The 17,803-nt window shown below is 34.7% G+C and overlaps 1 protein-coding gene across 1 annotated transcript; it reads right to left on the bottom strand.

Moving 5' to 3' along the window:
* Positions 1-10,142: 10,142 nt before the first annotated feature.
* LOC145791980 (uncharacterized) lies at positions 10,143-11,870 on the bottom strand. The gene is made up of 3 exons (XM_082872444.1): positions 11,570-11,870; positions 10,689-10,816; positions 10,143-10,481 (listed from the first exon to the last, which is right to left on the bottom strand). The coding sequence occupies exons 1-3, from the start codon at positions 11,868-11,870 to the stop codon at positions 10,143-10,145; spliced, it is 768 nt and encodes a 255-aa protein (XP_082728570.1).
* Between the last annotated feature and the right edge of the window lie 5,933 nt (positions 11,871-17,803).

The raw sequence follows: 17,803 nt of genomic DNA, 5'->3' as shown, positions 1-17,803 counted from the left end.
TTTTTTTTTTTTAATTTTCACATCATTTAAATTCAATTAGAATTCCAAAATTAAGAGGTATATCATTGTTGTATATTTTTTATCTGAATCATCTTACTTGCCTACGTATAAACATTGGGCTTTTGTGCTGGGCCAATAAAAACAGTCTTCAAGTTTACGTTACAAGTATCAGAATCCCTTAATGGCGATGGAGAGATCAACTAGGAGAGAGGGAGAGAGAACGATCAGACTCATTTTACTTGACTTTGAAAGTTAAAAACAATTCCAAACTTCTGAGTTTTGAATGTTAATAGCGAGAAGTTGAAATGTTTTAAAAAAAATTGAATCAAGTTGACAGCATTACTGCTTCTCAAGGCGGGGAGATGGGATTGCCCGCATGGCAGATCCACCGATGTGTTGCTATCATGGTGCATTGGTATAGAGACTTTTTTTTTTTTTTTATCTCCACAACTCTCGACACATATCAACTACAGAGATAAGAGAGAAAAAAAATAAAAAATAAAAAATTAACCAATCATTGGATGGTGGGATTCCCAAGAATGGGTACCAACCTTAATTGGCATAGTACTAGAACTGCAAGATAAATTATTGCCCCTGCTGCTGAACAACAAGACTGAGGTCAAGTTTGGGAAGATTAAAAAAGTGTACTTTTTGTCTTTTTGGACTAAAAAATTGAGGTTGAAAATATGGATGTTTGGGTTAACTTTTTGACTTTTTATTGAAAAATGTGTAATAAAAAATTGTAAAAATTGATTTGTAGGGAAAAATTTGAATTGGGAGTTGTGCAGCCGTAATTGTTGACTTTTGGTGAATAGTGTTAACTTTTTAACTTTTTGAATAACTTTTTGGCTTTTTGACTTTTTTTAAAGTCCCCAAACTTGGCCTGAGTCTCGACCTGCTAATATTTTGGTGATTGATGGACAACACCAATATAAATAAAATGTTTTCCATATTTCACTTTTAAAATGACTAGTATTTATAGATATAGATACATAAAAATGTTTTTAAAAAAAAAGGTTATAATTTTGCTACAGAGCTCTAATTAGAACTGCTCTAAAGTAGCTTTAATGAGCTGACACCACATAAATAAATAATAATAAATAAAAAAAATAAGATAAAAAATAAAATATAAAAAAAATTTAATTAATACTCCATTAGAGGACTCTTTTTAAAGTTCTCACTCATTTTTCAAAAAGGTTATACCAGAAAGTTTGTGGAAAAAACAGATAAGAAGAGAGAAATGGTGCCCAATCAGCAAGCTCTAGTACCAGGGCAGGGAATAAACTACGCTGGGGGAATCCCAAATGCGAGTCTCGTCGTGGGAATATCATCAATCCCAAGGAGAGAGATTAGGCAAAGTCAAAGGCAAGGCCAATTGAATTTCAAGTGTGAAAACAACAACTCCTCTGACTCTATTATCAGATACTCCTATAATAACAACAATACATCGAAATTGGGGACTGTATCGCCGTCCCCGGTGGCTGTGCCGCAGGTTGTGGTGCCGGTGTTCCTGATTAAGGGGAATAAACTGCTTTTGGGACGGCGCCTTACCCCCATCGGCCGTGACTCCTATTTTCCCCCTGGCGGCCACCATGAGCTTGGTCACTTTTCTGTCTCTCTCTCTCTCTTCAGTTGGGGTTTGTAGTGATTTTACTTTAAATTCGTTTGGAATGTGGATTATTTTTTAAAGAATGTTATAGATTTTAAATTTTTTATTAAATAAATAATTAAATGCCTCATGTGAGTGTAGAATTTACAAAATTACAAATCTCACATTCATATGAGATATTTGATCATTTATTTAATAAAAAATTTGATATTCCTAATATTATTCTAGTTTTTTGGCTTTTAGTTATTTTAGTCTAGAGTTAAAAATTTTCATTTGAAATAGGTTTTTTTAACTTTGTAAAAAAAGACGAAATGATTATAATTTGAATGTTATGTTTTGTCTTATTAAATTTAAAAACTTATTTTATGTAAAATAGTCAAAAATTCAAAATTTTGATATGCTAAACAATGGCTTTGGAATCTTTTGAGAAGGGGGTTATAATCCACTTCCCAAATTATAACTCAATTTTTAACCAAAAAACTTATTATAACCATCTTTTCAAAATAGCCCTTTCAAGTTTTGGTTCAACATAATTGATCTATAATAATAATTTTTAAAATTAAATAATAATTTTAAAAAATTATCTATTATATTTAATAAAAATTATTTAAAATCAATTAAATTTTATTCATTTTTATCACAATTACATATAAGAGAATTTTTTTATTTATTCTTATGTTATTAATTATGTGTTATAAGTTCTTAATAACAAATACATGTCATAATTTAATTGGTAAAAATTAAAAAATAAATCACAAAAATTATATTTATGGTAAAATATAAATACATTTTGTCTTATGAGTTTTGTAAATTTAATTTATCATATAATAGTGGTAAATTACATTTGCCAATATATTAATTTTTTATTTTTGTAAAGTCTAAAATTTGTTTAGTATCAAAATTATAATTTTTCTTATGTTATAAGATTTACATAAAAATGGATTAGAATTCACTTGTGATATTAGGCCTCGTTTGGCATAACCTATATAATCCATCTTTTTACGATAACTTATCATTCACCTAATCATTAAAAATTATCTTGGTCTACTCGTAACTTATATGAATCATTTGACCTATCTATTTATTAAATTAGTAAATAGATATTTGTAAGTATTTTTTATAATAAAAATAAGAAATATGGACATATTTTATGCATACTTATTAAAAAATTTGAACTTAGTTTTAAAAAAACTATATATTTATGTTTAAAACAATTAAATGAATAGTTGTATACATTTATATATGAAAAAATTATCTAAGATAGAGCCACCATAAATTGTAGGTCATTTGCTAGTCCTAATAAATTTGAATTTTATCATAGTTATCAGTTTTTGACTATAATTTGGGAGCTTTCATATTAGATTAAACATTAAAAAGTAGTCAAAAAAATTTAGTTAAGTCGATTTCTTTGCCAATAATTCTTGATTTAAGTCTGGTCCCTAGAGAATTGTCTAATTCATGTCCAATCCATGAGTTAGTAGATCCACCTATTTATTTAATTTTTAATTAATAAATATATTTTTAAAAAATTATAAAGAAAATAGGAAATATGTACATATTTGTTTGGTATATTTATTAACAATTTTAAAATTAATTAAGAAATTATGTAATTATTCTTAAAAGAATAAATTACATTGGTAGCCCCTATATTTTAATTCTTGTATTATTTTTGTCCTTGCAATTTTAATTGCTCGATTTTGATCCTAAATTTATAATTTTGGCGGTGTTTGGCAACAATTTTTTTTGGGTTTTTTATTTTTTCACTAAAAGACAGTTTTTGCAAAACAAAAAAAAAAAAACAAATCCAAACAAAATATTACATCAAATCTCATAATCATTTTACTTTTTCTCTCACAAACATCACATCCAACCACAAAAAAACCCAACTATCTTCCCAAACACAAAAAAAAAAATTCTCCAATAATATTCTACAACTAAAAAAACCTACATAAAAACTCATTTCCCAATCACCCACTTTGTTTCAATTTTTTCCAATTGTTATAATTGCTAATTTTTTTTATTGAAAATACACACATGGGTAGCATCTGTTATAATTTTATAGACAAAATTACAAATTTATTTAAGTTAGTAAGTTAATCTCAACCAACTCAATAATTATTTTCTTCGGACGAATTATACTAATAATCCCTATAGTTTGGGGCTCGTGTCACTTTGATCCCTAACTTTTTAATTGTGACACATTTGACTCTAAATTTTAAATCTTGTCAAAATCGTCAATTTGATAAAATATAAACCATTGATCAATTTTTAAGTCTTGTAAAAATAAAGACAATTGAATATACCATTGATCAATTTGAAGGACAAAATAGTCAATTTGATAAAATATAAACTAATTTAACAAAAATAAATGTCAAAAAGAAATTTTTAAATTTTTAAAAATTATTTGTACTCGTCAAAGATAAGATTATATAAAATTGATAAATTTTTTACACATTTATTTTTTTTATTTTTTTACCAAATTAATTTTTATTATATGTTTGGATGATGATCATGTAATGGGTGATTGTTTTTATTTTCATTAAATTTGTTTTTGTTTTTTCAAAAGTCAAGTGACGACAACTTTGATATCATTATTAAACCAATTCATTAAATCAAAAAATTCAAAACTAAAAACATTTCATATATTAAATATATCAATTATACATTAAAAGTCCAACAGTTACCCATTACATGATCATTATCCAAACACATAATAAAAATTAATTTGATAAAATAAATAAATAAATGTGTTAAAGATTTATCAATTTTACACAATTTTATCTTTGGTGGGTAAAAATAATTTTTAAACAAAAAATATTTTTTTAACATTTATTTTTGTTAAATTCGTTTATATTTTATCAAATTGGCAATTTTGCCCTTGAAATTGAGCAATGGTATCTTCAATTGTCCTTATTTGGAATAAGAATCAAAATTTAAGGTCAAATGTGTCACAATTGAAAAGTTAGAAACTAAAGTGATACAAGTCCAAACTATAGGAACCGTTAATATAATTTGTGTTGGGCAATCTTCACTGTATTTAAATAGATTAAATTTTGTTGTGTACAAAACAACAACAAGAATATAAAGAAATAAAGAAAATGAGAGAATTTGTTTGATTACAAAAATCAAACTCAAAATAATAAATAAATAAATAAATAACAGATTTTATTTTGTTACAAAAACAAAATTTAAATCTGATTTTAATAAATAAAAACAATACTGAAAATAAATTAAATAACTTACTTGATTTAATTTCTTCGAATTATTTTCTGATCAAGTCCAGTGTTTGACACTGTGTCTTTAAGACAGATTTGTCCTCTCCACGGTGCTATCAGAATTTGGACGTCTATCTCCCAAGATGAAATGATCTACCACAAACAATAGCAGCACTACAAATTGTTTGCCTTACGAACACACTAACTGTTTATACTCTTTCTTTCAGAAATAAAATGCACCAAAATGAAGAATAGAATAAGCAGAGGTGAAATACGAAATTTCTGAATGAACAACATCAAATGAGGGTGGTCCTATTTATAGATGTAAAGGTGGCTCTTGGTTTTAAATTGAACAGGTATGATACCTATTGGTTTTGAATTTAAACAGATTTGAATCTGTTAATAATTCAAACAGATAACAAAAAAGGGGGAAGGGCCCTGTTTGGGTGTGCACTAATTCCAAACTAGTTTATTTCTGTTTGAAAACGGGAAGAGTCCTGTTTGGATGTATAGAAAATCCAAATTAGTTTAATTTGAATTCTGGATTTTATTTTACTAAAAATAAATTTAATTCAAATGTTTTTGGCCCAAAAATATTAGTATTGGGCCGAACAAGCCCAACCTAACCACGCACCCGAGCCCGTCCGGACGGACGGCGGCGCGCGCGTGTGGTAATTTTTGGGTCCAATGTGTCTAGCCCATTTTGCCCATAACCTCTCCCTCTAAAACACTTGGGTACCCCTTGGGGCACACCCCAAGTATCTCACCCAAGCCTTATAAACCCTTTCAAAACTTCCTACCAAATCAATGTGGGAGAAGCCAATTTACAACCTTAAGGAATTTCCACCAAAACTCCATTTCCATGGAACACACTTTGGCTTCAATTTCTCATTCACTCGGTAATGGTTTTGAGCAACCAAATATACCACGTGAATCACAACGCGGCATAGAACGCGTTACCACTTTGACCTGAGTAAATCGACACTCGGGGCCCACCTAAAAAATAGACCAAACTTGAGAAAAAATTATGGTTTTACCCAGAATTTTTCTACCATTTCCAACAATTTGGCCATAATTTTAAAATATTTTGGTTTGTTTAGTTGTATATATTGGAATATGAGTTTGGCGGTGTTTGGGAAGGAGGTTGAGGAGGCTATTTTAGCCTTATTCAAACAAATAGCCAAAAAAATTGTATTGTAGCTGAGGTTTTTTTTTTTTTTTTATCAGAAACTAATGTAGACAGATTTGGCAAAAGCGTTATGACTGTGCAGGGCAGATTTGAAATTAAGATCCCTTTTAATTTTTGACTAACCCACCAACTTAGCATTCCAACACACAGGGACAATTTAGTCATTTCATATCCCAACATAATCATAGTCCACGTCAGGCACAACTTTTTGGGAATAATTTAATTATTTTTTATCTCAACATCATTTCAAACATATTTTTCAATACAACCATCAAACAAAAAATTCAATCCATCTTCTCAAATACAAAAACTAAAATAGCCTATTAAAATAGTCAAAAAGCCAAAAAGCTTAAAAAATAGTCACTTCCCAAACACCCACTTTGTTTGGTTTGTTTAGTTGTATATTTTGAAAATAGTTTTGGAGTATGGGAGTTTGAGATGATTTGATATTTTATTGTAATTGAATAGATGTGTGTAAGAAAAAAAAGTGATTGAGAATGAGAGAAAAGAAAGAAAAAGTGATTGATTGATGTGTAGGAGAGAGAAAGTGATTTTGAATTTTTTTTTTTCAAAATCACTAAACCAAACAAAATTTTGAAAAATTTTCTCCAAAATTTGTTTTCAAAAGCAAACCAAATAAAGCCGTAATTTTATATCTGTATTATATATTATGTATATGAATATATCATTCCAAGAATATAACCAAATTTAGCATAATATTAATTTCTATAAATTTACATTATTTTTTTCTTTATAATTATATTTTAAATTATTTTATTTAAACTTATACTCCTATGTGCTTATGTGATAGATAGGAGTGAGCATGGTCCGGATTGGACCGGATTGGGATAAAACCAGGACCAATCCGTTATCTACGATTCCTGAAAAATTGAAACCAATCCAATCCGTTTAAATCACGGAACCAATCCGAACCCATCTATTTAAACACGAATTGGATCAGTTTAGGACCACAGATTCACATAATTAAATAACAAAAAAATAAATATATAATATTTTAATTTCATAAAAACATAAACATAGTGCTATATTAGTTCCATAATAGCAACATGTTTTTCTATAATAGCAACATACTGTTCTAAAATTTAAACAACAATAAGAAAACTGGTTTCACCATAAAAATTTATACCATTATAAATTAAAACTAAAAACTAACAAATAAAAGTAATAAAAGAAGATATTATACGGGTTTAAATTTGAGTTTAGGTTTTATATGAAATAAGAGAAGATACTATGAGGGAGTATGTATAATAAAAATATAGACTATTTACATACGGTCCAAATCAGTTCCAATTCTGAACAGTGGGGTTCAATTCGGAACCAATCCATGGACTACGGATTTTTAATTCTTCAATCCGGGACCGAACCATGGATTCGAAAAACCAACCCAAACCTATCGGATTGGACTGGACTGGATCGGATTACGGATTTCACGGATTCCTTGCTCAGCCCTAGTAATTGACACACGTTTATCTCAAGTGTTCGAAACATGTCTGTATCTATTAATTTTTTTAAAAAAAGAAAATAATAGGACATGTTTAGATAATAAGATGCACCCAAATGAAGGTGACTAGAGGTGACCGCAATAGTCAATGCAGCCACTATCTAAAACCAAAAGAAACAAAAGACCTCTCATTCATCAATGAAACAAACTAAGGAATGGTTTGGGATGTTCTAAATTAGTGTACCTTTTGACTTTTTATTAAAAAAAATGTGTAAAAAAGTAAATAAAATAGGTATAAAAGTAGAGAGGAGATGTTGATAGATGTTAATTGATGTGACTCAAATAAGTGTATGTATGCAAAAAAAAGTGCACTACTAAGAATCAGAACCATCAACCAACAGCAAAACATAGAAGAAAAATCCTAGTTAGAAGAGGTATTGAGAGGGGGATTTATATCGAATGTTGGGCCAAGCTAAACCCGTCTCAAATTTGGTGTTTTGCTGAGCTGGGCCCACACAAGATGTGGTTTTGGTCCGAGCTAAACTAGTAGCGCACGACCCTAGGCCGAGCTACCTCTAATGTTGTGGCTCTAGGAGTAATAGTAATGCCACACGCGGCTGAGCTATTGACGGTTTGGGCTAGGACCGTTGAGAAAGGGTTAAGCCGTAAGACCGCGGTACGTGGCCGAGATAACAAGCGGCGCATCCACTCTTGGCCAGTCCTAAATGATGTCATTGAGGCTTTGATCGAGCACATTTCCTCTTTGGAGATTGGCTTAACTCGGCTTGGCATCAAGGTGGTCATAGTGATGCTTGTGGTTCACAAGTAACAGCACGGTTAGGTACTCCACGTGGACCAATGGAGAGGAAACCACTCAGGGTGTACGTCAATACCGTTTGGTAGTTTGGCCAATACTGTTTTACAATATGCACATATATACATGTAAGGAATGGAGAGGGCAACATAGTCACACGTCCAGCAAAGGACAACAGAGGTAGTGCACACACAATCTAGGACTGCATAGCCAGCCTAGAAAAGAAGGTGCAGGCAGACTATAAAGGGTAAGCAATCTTTACCCACACTCTCTCTCTACAGTGCTCTGTATCCTCTCGTTTCCCCCAACAAAGCTAACTTGACCGTCAGAGGGGTTTTTCAGCCGGGTAGCTCACCTTTGTATGTTCGCAGTGCAACGGAGTTCTATCGGAGCAGACCCAGCTTGGTAGCAAGGAGTACGGAAGGCGAAGAATATTTTCCTCCCGTACAGGCATCACTCGTTTTTGCTCGTAAATCTAGCCTAAGAAAGAGCAGCATCACCAACAAATTATGGGTTTTTGTCCAAAATCCCACTGTTACTTTCATTAGCTCCAAAATTTCATTCCACTTTGGCAAAACATTGTTGAACTGCACATCATTCCGAACTTTTCATATTGTCCACACATTGCATAAAAAATAGTTTCCCACAAGGACTTTTTCATGCCCAAAATACTGACTATAAAATCATCATTGCATAAGCCTTCCCATTAAAGAATAAGGGCAAACCCATTGTTTATTCCCCCCATCAATTCAGCAGCCCTACCCAAACTTTCCAAGTAAAGGGACACTGGACAAGTAAATGAACCTCTATTTCATTCTCCAATGGAATAAAGAACATGACAAAAATGAGTGACATTGATCAAAAACTACAAGGAGTAAAGTTGCTGGTTCAAGTGTTTTGGAATATGAGGGCTTAGGTGATGAGGAAGAGTTAGATTATATATTATAGTCAGAATGTGAAATGCATTGTACTTTTCTTTTAAATTGTTTTTGCTCCTAGTTCAATTTTGTTGCTCTGACACTGGATGAAGTTATGAAACTTCGGTTTTTAAAATGAAAACTACACAAATAATATGATAATAACTACTCATATAAATAAGAATATTGTTGGTTTGTTAGTTTTTTATGTGATGTATCATGTAATGCTTCATTGTATGCTTACTGTGCGTACCGGATTCCGCACTAGATGAAAGTGGATTGGGGCTCTGCACTCGGCTGGACTATCCAAGAATTAAGGTTTCTGCAGCAAGAAGCACTGTAAGAGCTGCCCGGCCGGGGTTGGCCGGATAACCCCTCCGGTATGGGAATCAGTGATCGAAAAAGAGGTGTAGAGAGTTGAGTTTTTTGTAAGTGGGGTTCAGCTTAGATCTATTACCTTCAATGTGAAGTTTATATTGTATATAAGTTCCTTGCTTGTTTCCCAAGATGGTTTCATGGAGCTCTGGTGCTGCCAAGCTTCTTTTTAGCATGGCCCCAAGTGAGGGACCATCTGGTAGTTGCCTAGAGGTGCTTATACTCATTGTAGTCATGCTTCAGTGTGCTCAATTAAGGACCTCCGACTTCAGTGTGCTCAATTAAGGACCTCCGACTTTTCTGTACAACAGGCCAAGCTGAAGGGTTGATGTTGAGTTTGTGGCAAGCAAATTCTGGGTTCAGCCCTGGAGTATCATATGCTGACCACGCGAATACCTCCATATTTTCCCTCAGCAGTTCAAGCAGTTGAAGTTTCTCATCAGCGCCTAGCGAGGTACCGATAAGGAAGTACTTTTCTGGATTATCCTCCTTTACCAGGACTTTCTCTAAATCCTCTACCATCTTTTCCTCTGGGGCTCTCCCTACATTTTCCAAGACTGGCTATTCGGCCACTTCCACTGTCTGTACCCGGTTACAAAGTTGCTTAGCCTTCAATGCCTCCATGAAGTAATATTTGGACGCAACTTGATCCCCTGAGATCTGCTCTACTCCGTGTTCTGTTGGGAAATGGATGAGCTGGTGGTAGGTTGAAGGAACCGCTTCTATTCGGTGAATCCATGGATAGCCAAGTATGGCGTTGTAAGGGGAAGGTGTATTAATAACTAGAAATTCTATCTTGAGGGTCTTCGTTCCTGCCACAACTGGCAACACTATTCTGCCAAGTGGCCATTCTGGCTGTAAATTGAAGTCGACTAATGGAGCTGCCGCTGGGGTGAGGTGCTACTCGGAGAGACCAAACTTTCTAAACAAATCATAATACAATATGTCTGCTGCACTACCTTGATCTACCAGGACTCGTTTTACGTCAAACCATTTCCCAATTCCCACAGTTATAATCAATGCACCAGTATATGGGTGTTGTATGCCTTTTAAATCCTTTCTAGTAAATGAAACAGTGCACAAGGGGGATTTGGGTACCGTGCGTACCTTTTTCGACATTGGCTCTACTGACATGACCTGTTGAATTTGCACAGCCTTAGCAATTTCTTCTTTCAGTGCCTCTTCATGTTCCTGGGTTGCTGTTCCATGGATCACATTTAGGCCTAGTTTGGGTACTCCAAAAAAAGCCAAAAAGCCAAAAAATTACTCAAAAAGTTAAAAAGTTATCACTATTCACCCAAAAAAATATTAAAAAATTAATTTTACACAATCTTTCTTTTCAAACAATCATAAAGGCAGAGCAGACAGAGCATTGTTGTGGAAAAAATTGCACTTATTAGGTGTACACATAATACGGTGTTGTTCGGCCCGTGAGAGCCATCATGGGTCCCGTTTTAATAATCTGAACCATAAAATATGTAAAACTCGTCGAGTATTATATACCTATCAAAAATTACGTTGATCGGATATCGGTAACTATATGATCAAATCAGTTAAAATTTATAAAATGGATGATGTTATAGTTAACGGTTGAAAAAAAAAAACAATCCGATCAGATAGTTATCGATGTTCGATCAATGTAATTTTTTACAAGCATATAGTACTCGACGAGTTCTATACATCGGACGGTTTTGATTAGCAAAACGGAACCCGTGGTAGGCCTTTACGGGCCGAACAACACCTTTAATTCACTGCCCGACAAGCAGGGAATCATTTCCCCTCCCCCCGCTCTGCACACACTGTCCCTCACCGTACAGCTATTCCATCACTTTCATCACAATCTTCTCCTATACACTAATTTATACATTTTTTTAATACACATTTTTCCATAAAAAATCAAAAAGTTAACCCAAACATCCATATTTTTTTCTTCAACTTTTTAGTCCAAAAAGACAAAAAGTGCACTTATTTAGGACACCCCAAATAACCCCTTATTATCAGCCGAGGTGGGTGCTCAGTGTTCGGTTCTGGTGGTGGGTTCCCCGATTCAATCACTGTTTTATCCTGATCAATGTAATCCCAGAGGTGCCCAGTTGCTACTAGGCCTTCCAAGTGTTGCTTCAGTGCTTTGCAGTTCTGAGTCATATGCCCCCTGTCTTGGTGACAGGTGCATCTGAGCTTCAGATTACACCGAGCTGGATCTTCCAACATTTTCGACGGCCAGAGAAAGAAGGGCTCCCTCTTGATCTTTTCTAGGATACGATAGATGGGTTCCTTAAATACTGTCATGACTGCTTCATGAGATTTGGACTTATCCACCTCGTTCACTATGAGCCCTCAGTGTTCCTTTTAGTCCGTTCTCTTCTTGTACCGAGCTGTTTGCTCTGCTGATGCTTCCTCGATGGGGATCTGGTCATCCTCGAGGCGAGCGTACTGCTTAATCCTGGCACGTAAATCTTTCAATGCTGTGGGCGGGCGCTTGGTAAGTGACTATCTCAACTAACTTTCTGGGTGCGGACCATGTTTGAAGGACATAACAGCCATCTACTCATTGGAAACGTTTTCTTCTAAGTCATTGTACTCTTCCCAATACCTCCTAACATAACTGCGCAGCGTTTCTTCCTGCTCCTTTCGGAGACCGGATAGTGTATCCAGCTCTTTCGGGATCTTCGTTTTGGAGACAAACCTAGCTAAGAACTCTTCGAAAGCTGCTTCCAGTCATAAATTGATCCAGCGGGAAGTCGATCGAGCCATCGGAGTTCGGTTTCTCCCAAGTTGGACGAGAAGGCTTTGCACATCAGTGCCCCATTTTGACTCCATAGAGACATCATCTGTCTATAATGGCTAATATGCGTCAATGTGTCTGATTTCCCATCGTACGACGTGAACTTTGGCGGGGTGAGTTTCTTGGGGGGTCTCATGGCCTCAATTTCCAGGGAGAATGGGGAGGAGACAGGCCTATCCAGCGCTCAGTGTTCTCTCTGGTGAATGGTATGGTCTAAATGACCCCGATGTTGTTCGTTCGACTTGTTGCCAATCAACCAAGTACGAAGGTCTTGAGGAGGGTACTCAGTCTGTTGGCTAACCGTCTTCTGCCTTTTAGCCCTTCTTCGACGTGATACATGAGTGTGGCTGCTCGCTGCTTCACTCTGTACCGAGATTGGCTGGCTTTGTTGCCCAAACCCGTTTCTGGGGAACTTCTTCACTAGTGGTTCTCTAGATAAGCTCCTCCGTCGTAAACGAGAAGGCTCTGCTTCAGTCTTCTTTTTCGTTGGATCACCCATCACCCTTTTAAGTTGCGCTTTCAACTCCTGTATCTCCATCTCCATAGAGTCTATGATTCGATCTTTGTAATCCTTTTCCAGAAGAAAGTGATGAGAAAAACCTCCAGCGAAGGGTAATCGATGCTCGATGGATTCGGGGGTTCGGTTATTGTTTCCAGTTTGTTCTTCTAGGACTGTTGAGAGTGCCAAGCCTTTGTCCTTTGTCTTCTCCATCTGTGGAGTATGTGTGGAAGGTGGGATGTCCTCAATCTCCATCGCCGGAACTGAGTACAGAGCTCAGAGACAAAGTGATCCATGTTCACCGCACCAATTGTGCGTTCCGGATTCCGCACTAGATGAAAGTGGATCGGGGCTCCGCATTCGGCTGGACTATCCAAGGATTGAGGATCCTGCAGGAAGAAGCACCGTAAGAGCTGCCCAGCCGGGGTTGGCCGGATAACCCCTCCGGTGTGAGAATCAGTGATTGGAGAAGAGGTGTAGAAAGTTGAGTTTTTTGTAAGTGGGGTTCAGCTTAGATCTGTTACCTTCAATGTGAAGTTTATGTAGTATATATAGAGTTCTTTGCTTGTTTCCCAAGATGGTTTCATGGAGCTCTGGTGCTGCCAAGCTTCCTTTTAGCATAGCCCTAGGTAGAGGACCATCTGGTAGTTGCCTAAAGGTGCTTATACTCATTGTAGTCATGCAGATAACAAACCACATTCCTCTGGTTTAACTGCTTCCGTGATTCTAGGTATAGGGGACCAGCTGAGGTGGCAACTTGCACATGCATATACTCATAGCTTCCACGTTTCTTTAAGAGGTTCTCTCAGCTCAGCACCGTTGTGCCTCGGCTCGGCCTTTGCGAGGCTACTGTTAGGATGGGCTGGCCCATTCGGATATTTGTGTACGGATTCGACCTACTTTGGTTTTGATGATGGGTTCGACCCATCAGTTCGGCCCATAGAATGGGTCCTTCAGCTCGGCCCTAGCCCAGTATTGCAGCTGGGCTGGCCTTTTCACTGCGAGTTGGGCCCAAGTGCTTGAGGATTTTGGTGGACTGTTAGTAATGGAACTGGGCTTAGTTGGGTTGTCCACATGCTCATCTGACCCATTTGGATTTGGGCTTGAGGGATTGGACCGGCCCAAGGCTTGGGTCCGATCCATTTCTTTTTTAGTCTCTTCACTTACTATAGCAAATTAAATTGATCTTTCATGTGAAGTTCTTTTTCTTATCGGTCGATGGTGTCATTAATCAATGCTATTACGTAGAATTGCCACCATTACCCCCAATATTTGTTCTGTCCTCACACTCACTCTCACATCTCTTTTGCCAATTTGCAATTGTAATGCACTTTGTAATGTGTGAGTTTACTCAGTGAAATTTCACATTTGGGTTCAGGGGAGAGCTTTGAGGAATGTGCAGCGAGAGAGGTGAAGGAGGAGACTGGTTTAGACATACACAACATAGAGTTCTTAACTGTCACCAACAACATCTTCTCTGATGGAGCAAATTGACCAGAACATCATGTTGGCATCTTCATGCGTGCACTACCTGATCATGATCAAGTGCCCCAAAATCATGAGCTTGAGAAGTGTGGTGGCTGGGACTGGTATGACTGGAACAACCTCCCAAAACCACTGTTTGGCCAGCTAGAAAATATGCTGCAGGGTGGTTTTAATCCCTTTCCAGCTGATCAAAAATGATATGGGAGCGCAAAGGGCTAATGAAGTTAAATGTCAATCTTATGTTTTTCTTGGATTTTAGCAGTTTGAATGTTGCCAAGTTAATGTCAATCTTATGGTTTTCTTGGATTTTGACAGTTTGGATTGGTATGATTGGAACAACCTTCCGAAGCCACTGTTTGGCTAGCTAGAAAATGTGTTGCAGGGTGGTTTTAATCCCTTTCCAGCAGATTAAAAATGTTAATGGAATATTCCTTGACACCCTAGTGCTCTTCTTATGCAGCTCAAATTTTTGTACTGTATGCTATGGAGTGCAAAGACTAACGAAGTTAGGGAAAGGCTATCAAGAAATGGCACAATCACATTGTAGGAAAAGTTGCAATTTTTGTAGTGAAAGTTATCAATTTTTGTGATGGAAGTTATAATTTTTGTGGTGAAAGTTATAAAGTATGGTATGCACCTCTAAAGTTATTATGAATAACAAATTTATACTTCTTGTGATAGGCAAAAAGTTATATTTTTGTGATGAGTAAAAAGTTAAATTTTTTGTATTAAAAATTATACATTTTGTAGTAGAAATTATATAATTTTTAGTTAATATGGTACGCACCTTATACAAAAAGTATAATGTTTATCATAAAAAGTGTATAATTTTGTCATATATAACCTTAGCGTCCACACTACAATTTCACAATTTCTAACTTTACCATAAAAATAACAACTTCTATCACAAAAATTTGTAACTTCTACCGTAAAAACTTAACTTTTCTTATAAATGCATCTTTTTTAAGAGGTGCATATTAGAACATTTCCCATGAAATTAATTCCAATCTTGTGATTTTCTTGGATTTTGAATGTTTGAATATTGCTAGGTTAATGTCAATCTCATGATTTTCTTGACTATTTACAGTTTGAATATTGTTAATGGGTTGAAGTTGAACCAACCTGAAATCTGTTTATGATAGTGATTGCACAAATTTTTTTTACTTATTTCCTAATTGCCATCTTATTCTATATTGAGCCGTAGATTTCTTTTGTCACCAGTTTGGAATTGATTTTAAATTTTTTTGTAGGTGAAATCTTTTGTCTAGTTCCCCCCCCCCAACCCCAATTGTATACATGTTTTTAAGTTTAGGGAACAACAGAGATAAATGGAAAAAGTGCATCGGAGACAGAAATGGAGAGGTTGGATTACATGTCAAAATCAGGGCATAATCCAAGACCCATCCAAGAAAGAGAATAAGGAGATGATCGATCTATCACACAGATAATGAGAATCTCAGTATCTTGGCTCAAAATTTAGTCTGTAAAGAATGCCCGCTTCTAACGGTGACAAGAACACTAGATGAGTGAAAAGTAAGTAAAGAGATTATCTGAAGTTTTCCTTATTTTCTTTGTTTCCTCCACTATTCCACTCTTCTTTTGTCTTGTTTAGTGGAGACTAGGGGCATTCTTAACTAGTAAACAAAACTCAGCTTCAGACTTATTTGCCTTTGCCTAATGTAATTGCAGAGACGCATGACACTGCATAGAGGGGCATCCTATTTTGGTGAACTAAGTTGATAGGGTAGGAAAAAGATTTGTGTGTGAATGTGGTTATTATGAATGGGAATATGAATATCAAGTTGGCATAAATGTCTAGAAATTATTGTACCTAGACCAGCATATGATAACATGTATCCTTTTCCATGTTGCAGATTCCATTCCTTTTTCAGTGCTCCAAATACTATGACTAATGTGATTAAAAGAATATTAAGATTTTTTTTTTTGGGCACAATGATTGTGGGCTGTCATTTGATAGATTTTACTATTTGAATGAGAGTTATTATTTTATATTAGTGTTATTTAGTTTTATTATAGATATTTTTTTAGTTCAATCACATAAAATTAGTACAATTTCACAAAAAAAAAAAAAAAAGGATATCACGGCGTTTCTTAAAACGCCATCTAAACCTTAAATCTAACGGTCAGATTTTTCAAAAAAGAATATGACGGTGTTACAAAAACGTAACTAAATATTATAATGACGTCATAGCACTGTTAGGTAAGACATTTGGCGGCATTTTTAAAAACGCCGTCTATACTAATATAACGACATTTTTCAAACGCCATAAAACTATAGCGACGGCCACATTGTCAGCGTTTGGTACGAAAGTCACAAAAAGAATTTGTGACGTTTTTTAAACGCGACTAAAAGTGGATTTTCAGCAGTGCATAGATTTCTTTTGTCACCAGTTTTCAAATTTTTTATTTTCATCGTTAATTAATTTTTTAAAAAATTATGTTTTTTTTTTTTTTTTTGAGTCCATCTAAATTGGACCAAAAACTAAAAAGTCAAAAATCAAAAAGGCAAAAATAAGTTAAATTTTATTTTTTTTTATATTTTTATAAAATTGTCTATATTGCATTTTTAAAAAATTGCTAATTTTTGGAATCATCTAATCTCAATGGACTTAAAAAAGTAAAATAGTTTAGCTCAAAGTTTAAAGGAAAAAAAAAATCATTAAAAAAAATAGTTTAAAAAATAACCCAACTTATAAGTTGCAATTCAATCCTCATGCTTCGACCTTGCCCAAATAAGGGAGGAATCTCACCATTTTCTTTTTCCAAATTAGGGGTAATATGGATAAAAAATCTTAAAAAATAAGGGTCTCACACTACACTTTAGGGTGGGCATGGTTTGAATCGGTCTGAATTGGAGTAAAATCAAAATCAATTCGTTATTTATAATTTTTAAAAAATTGAAACTAATTCAATCCGTTTTAATCGTGAAACCAATCCGAACCAATTCATTTAAACACGGATTGGATCGGGTTAAGACCACAGATTCACATAATTAAATAATAATAAAAAATATAGAACATTTTAATTTCATAAAAAAATAAACATAATATCATATTAGTTCTATAATAGCAATATGTCTTTTCATAATAACGACATATTGTTCTAGAATTTAAACAACCATAAAAAAAACTACTTCATCATAAATATTTAGACCATTATAAATTAAAACTAAAAATTAACAAACAAAAGTAATAAAAGAAAATACTATGCGAGTTTAGGTTTTATATGGAATAAGAAAAAATAATATGTGAGAGTGTGTATAATATAAATACAGTCCCGCTACAGACCCCCACCAAAAGTTCACCCCCACCACCCCCAGTGACGTGGCTTGTGAGTCAGAGTTGCTTTAGACTTTTGCAATAAGCAAAGCGTGTTCACGCATTCTGAAAGAACAAAAATATAGTGGTGTGCTCTGCTACCTTCACCTTCTCT

The sequence above is a fragment of the Camellia sinensis genome, chromosome 5, assembly GCF_055761805.1.
Source record: "Camellia sinensis isolate YWXY chromosome 5, ASM5576180v1, whole genome shotgun sequence".
Classification (NCBI taxonomy): Eukaryota; Viridiplantae; Streptophyta; class Magnoliopsida; order Ericales; family Theaceae; genus Camellia; species Camellia sinensis.
Note: the sequence above shows the minus strand (reverse complement) of the source record. Positions and strands in the feature narration are given on the sequence as shown.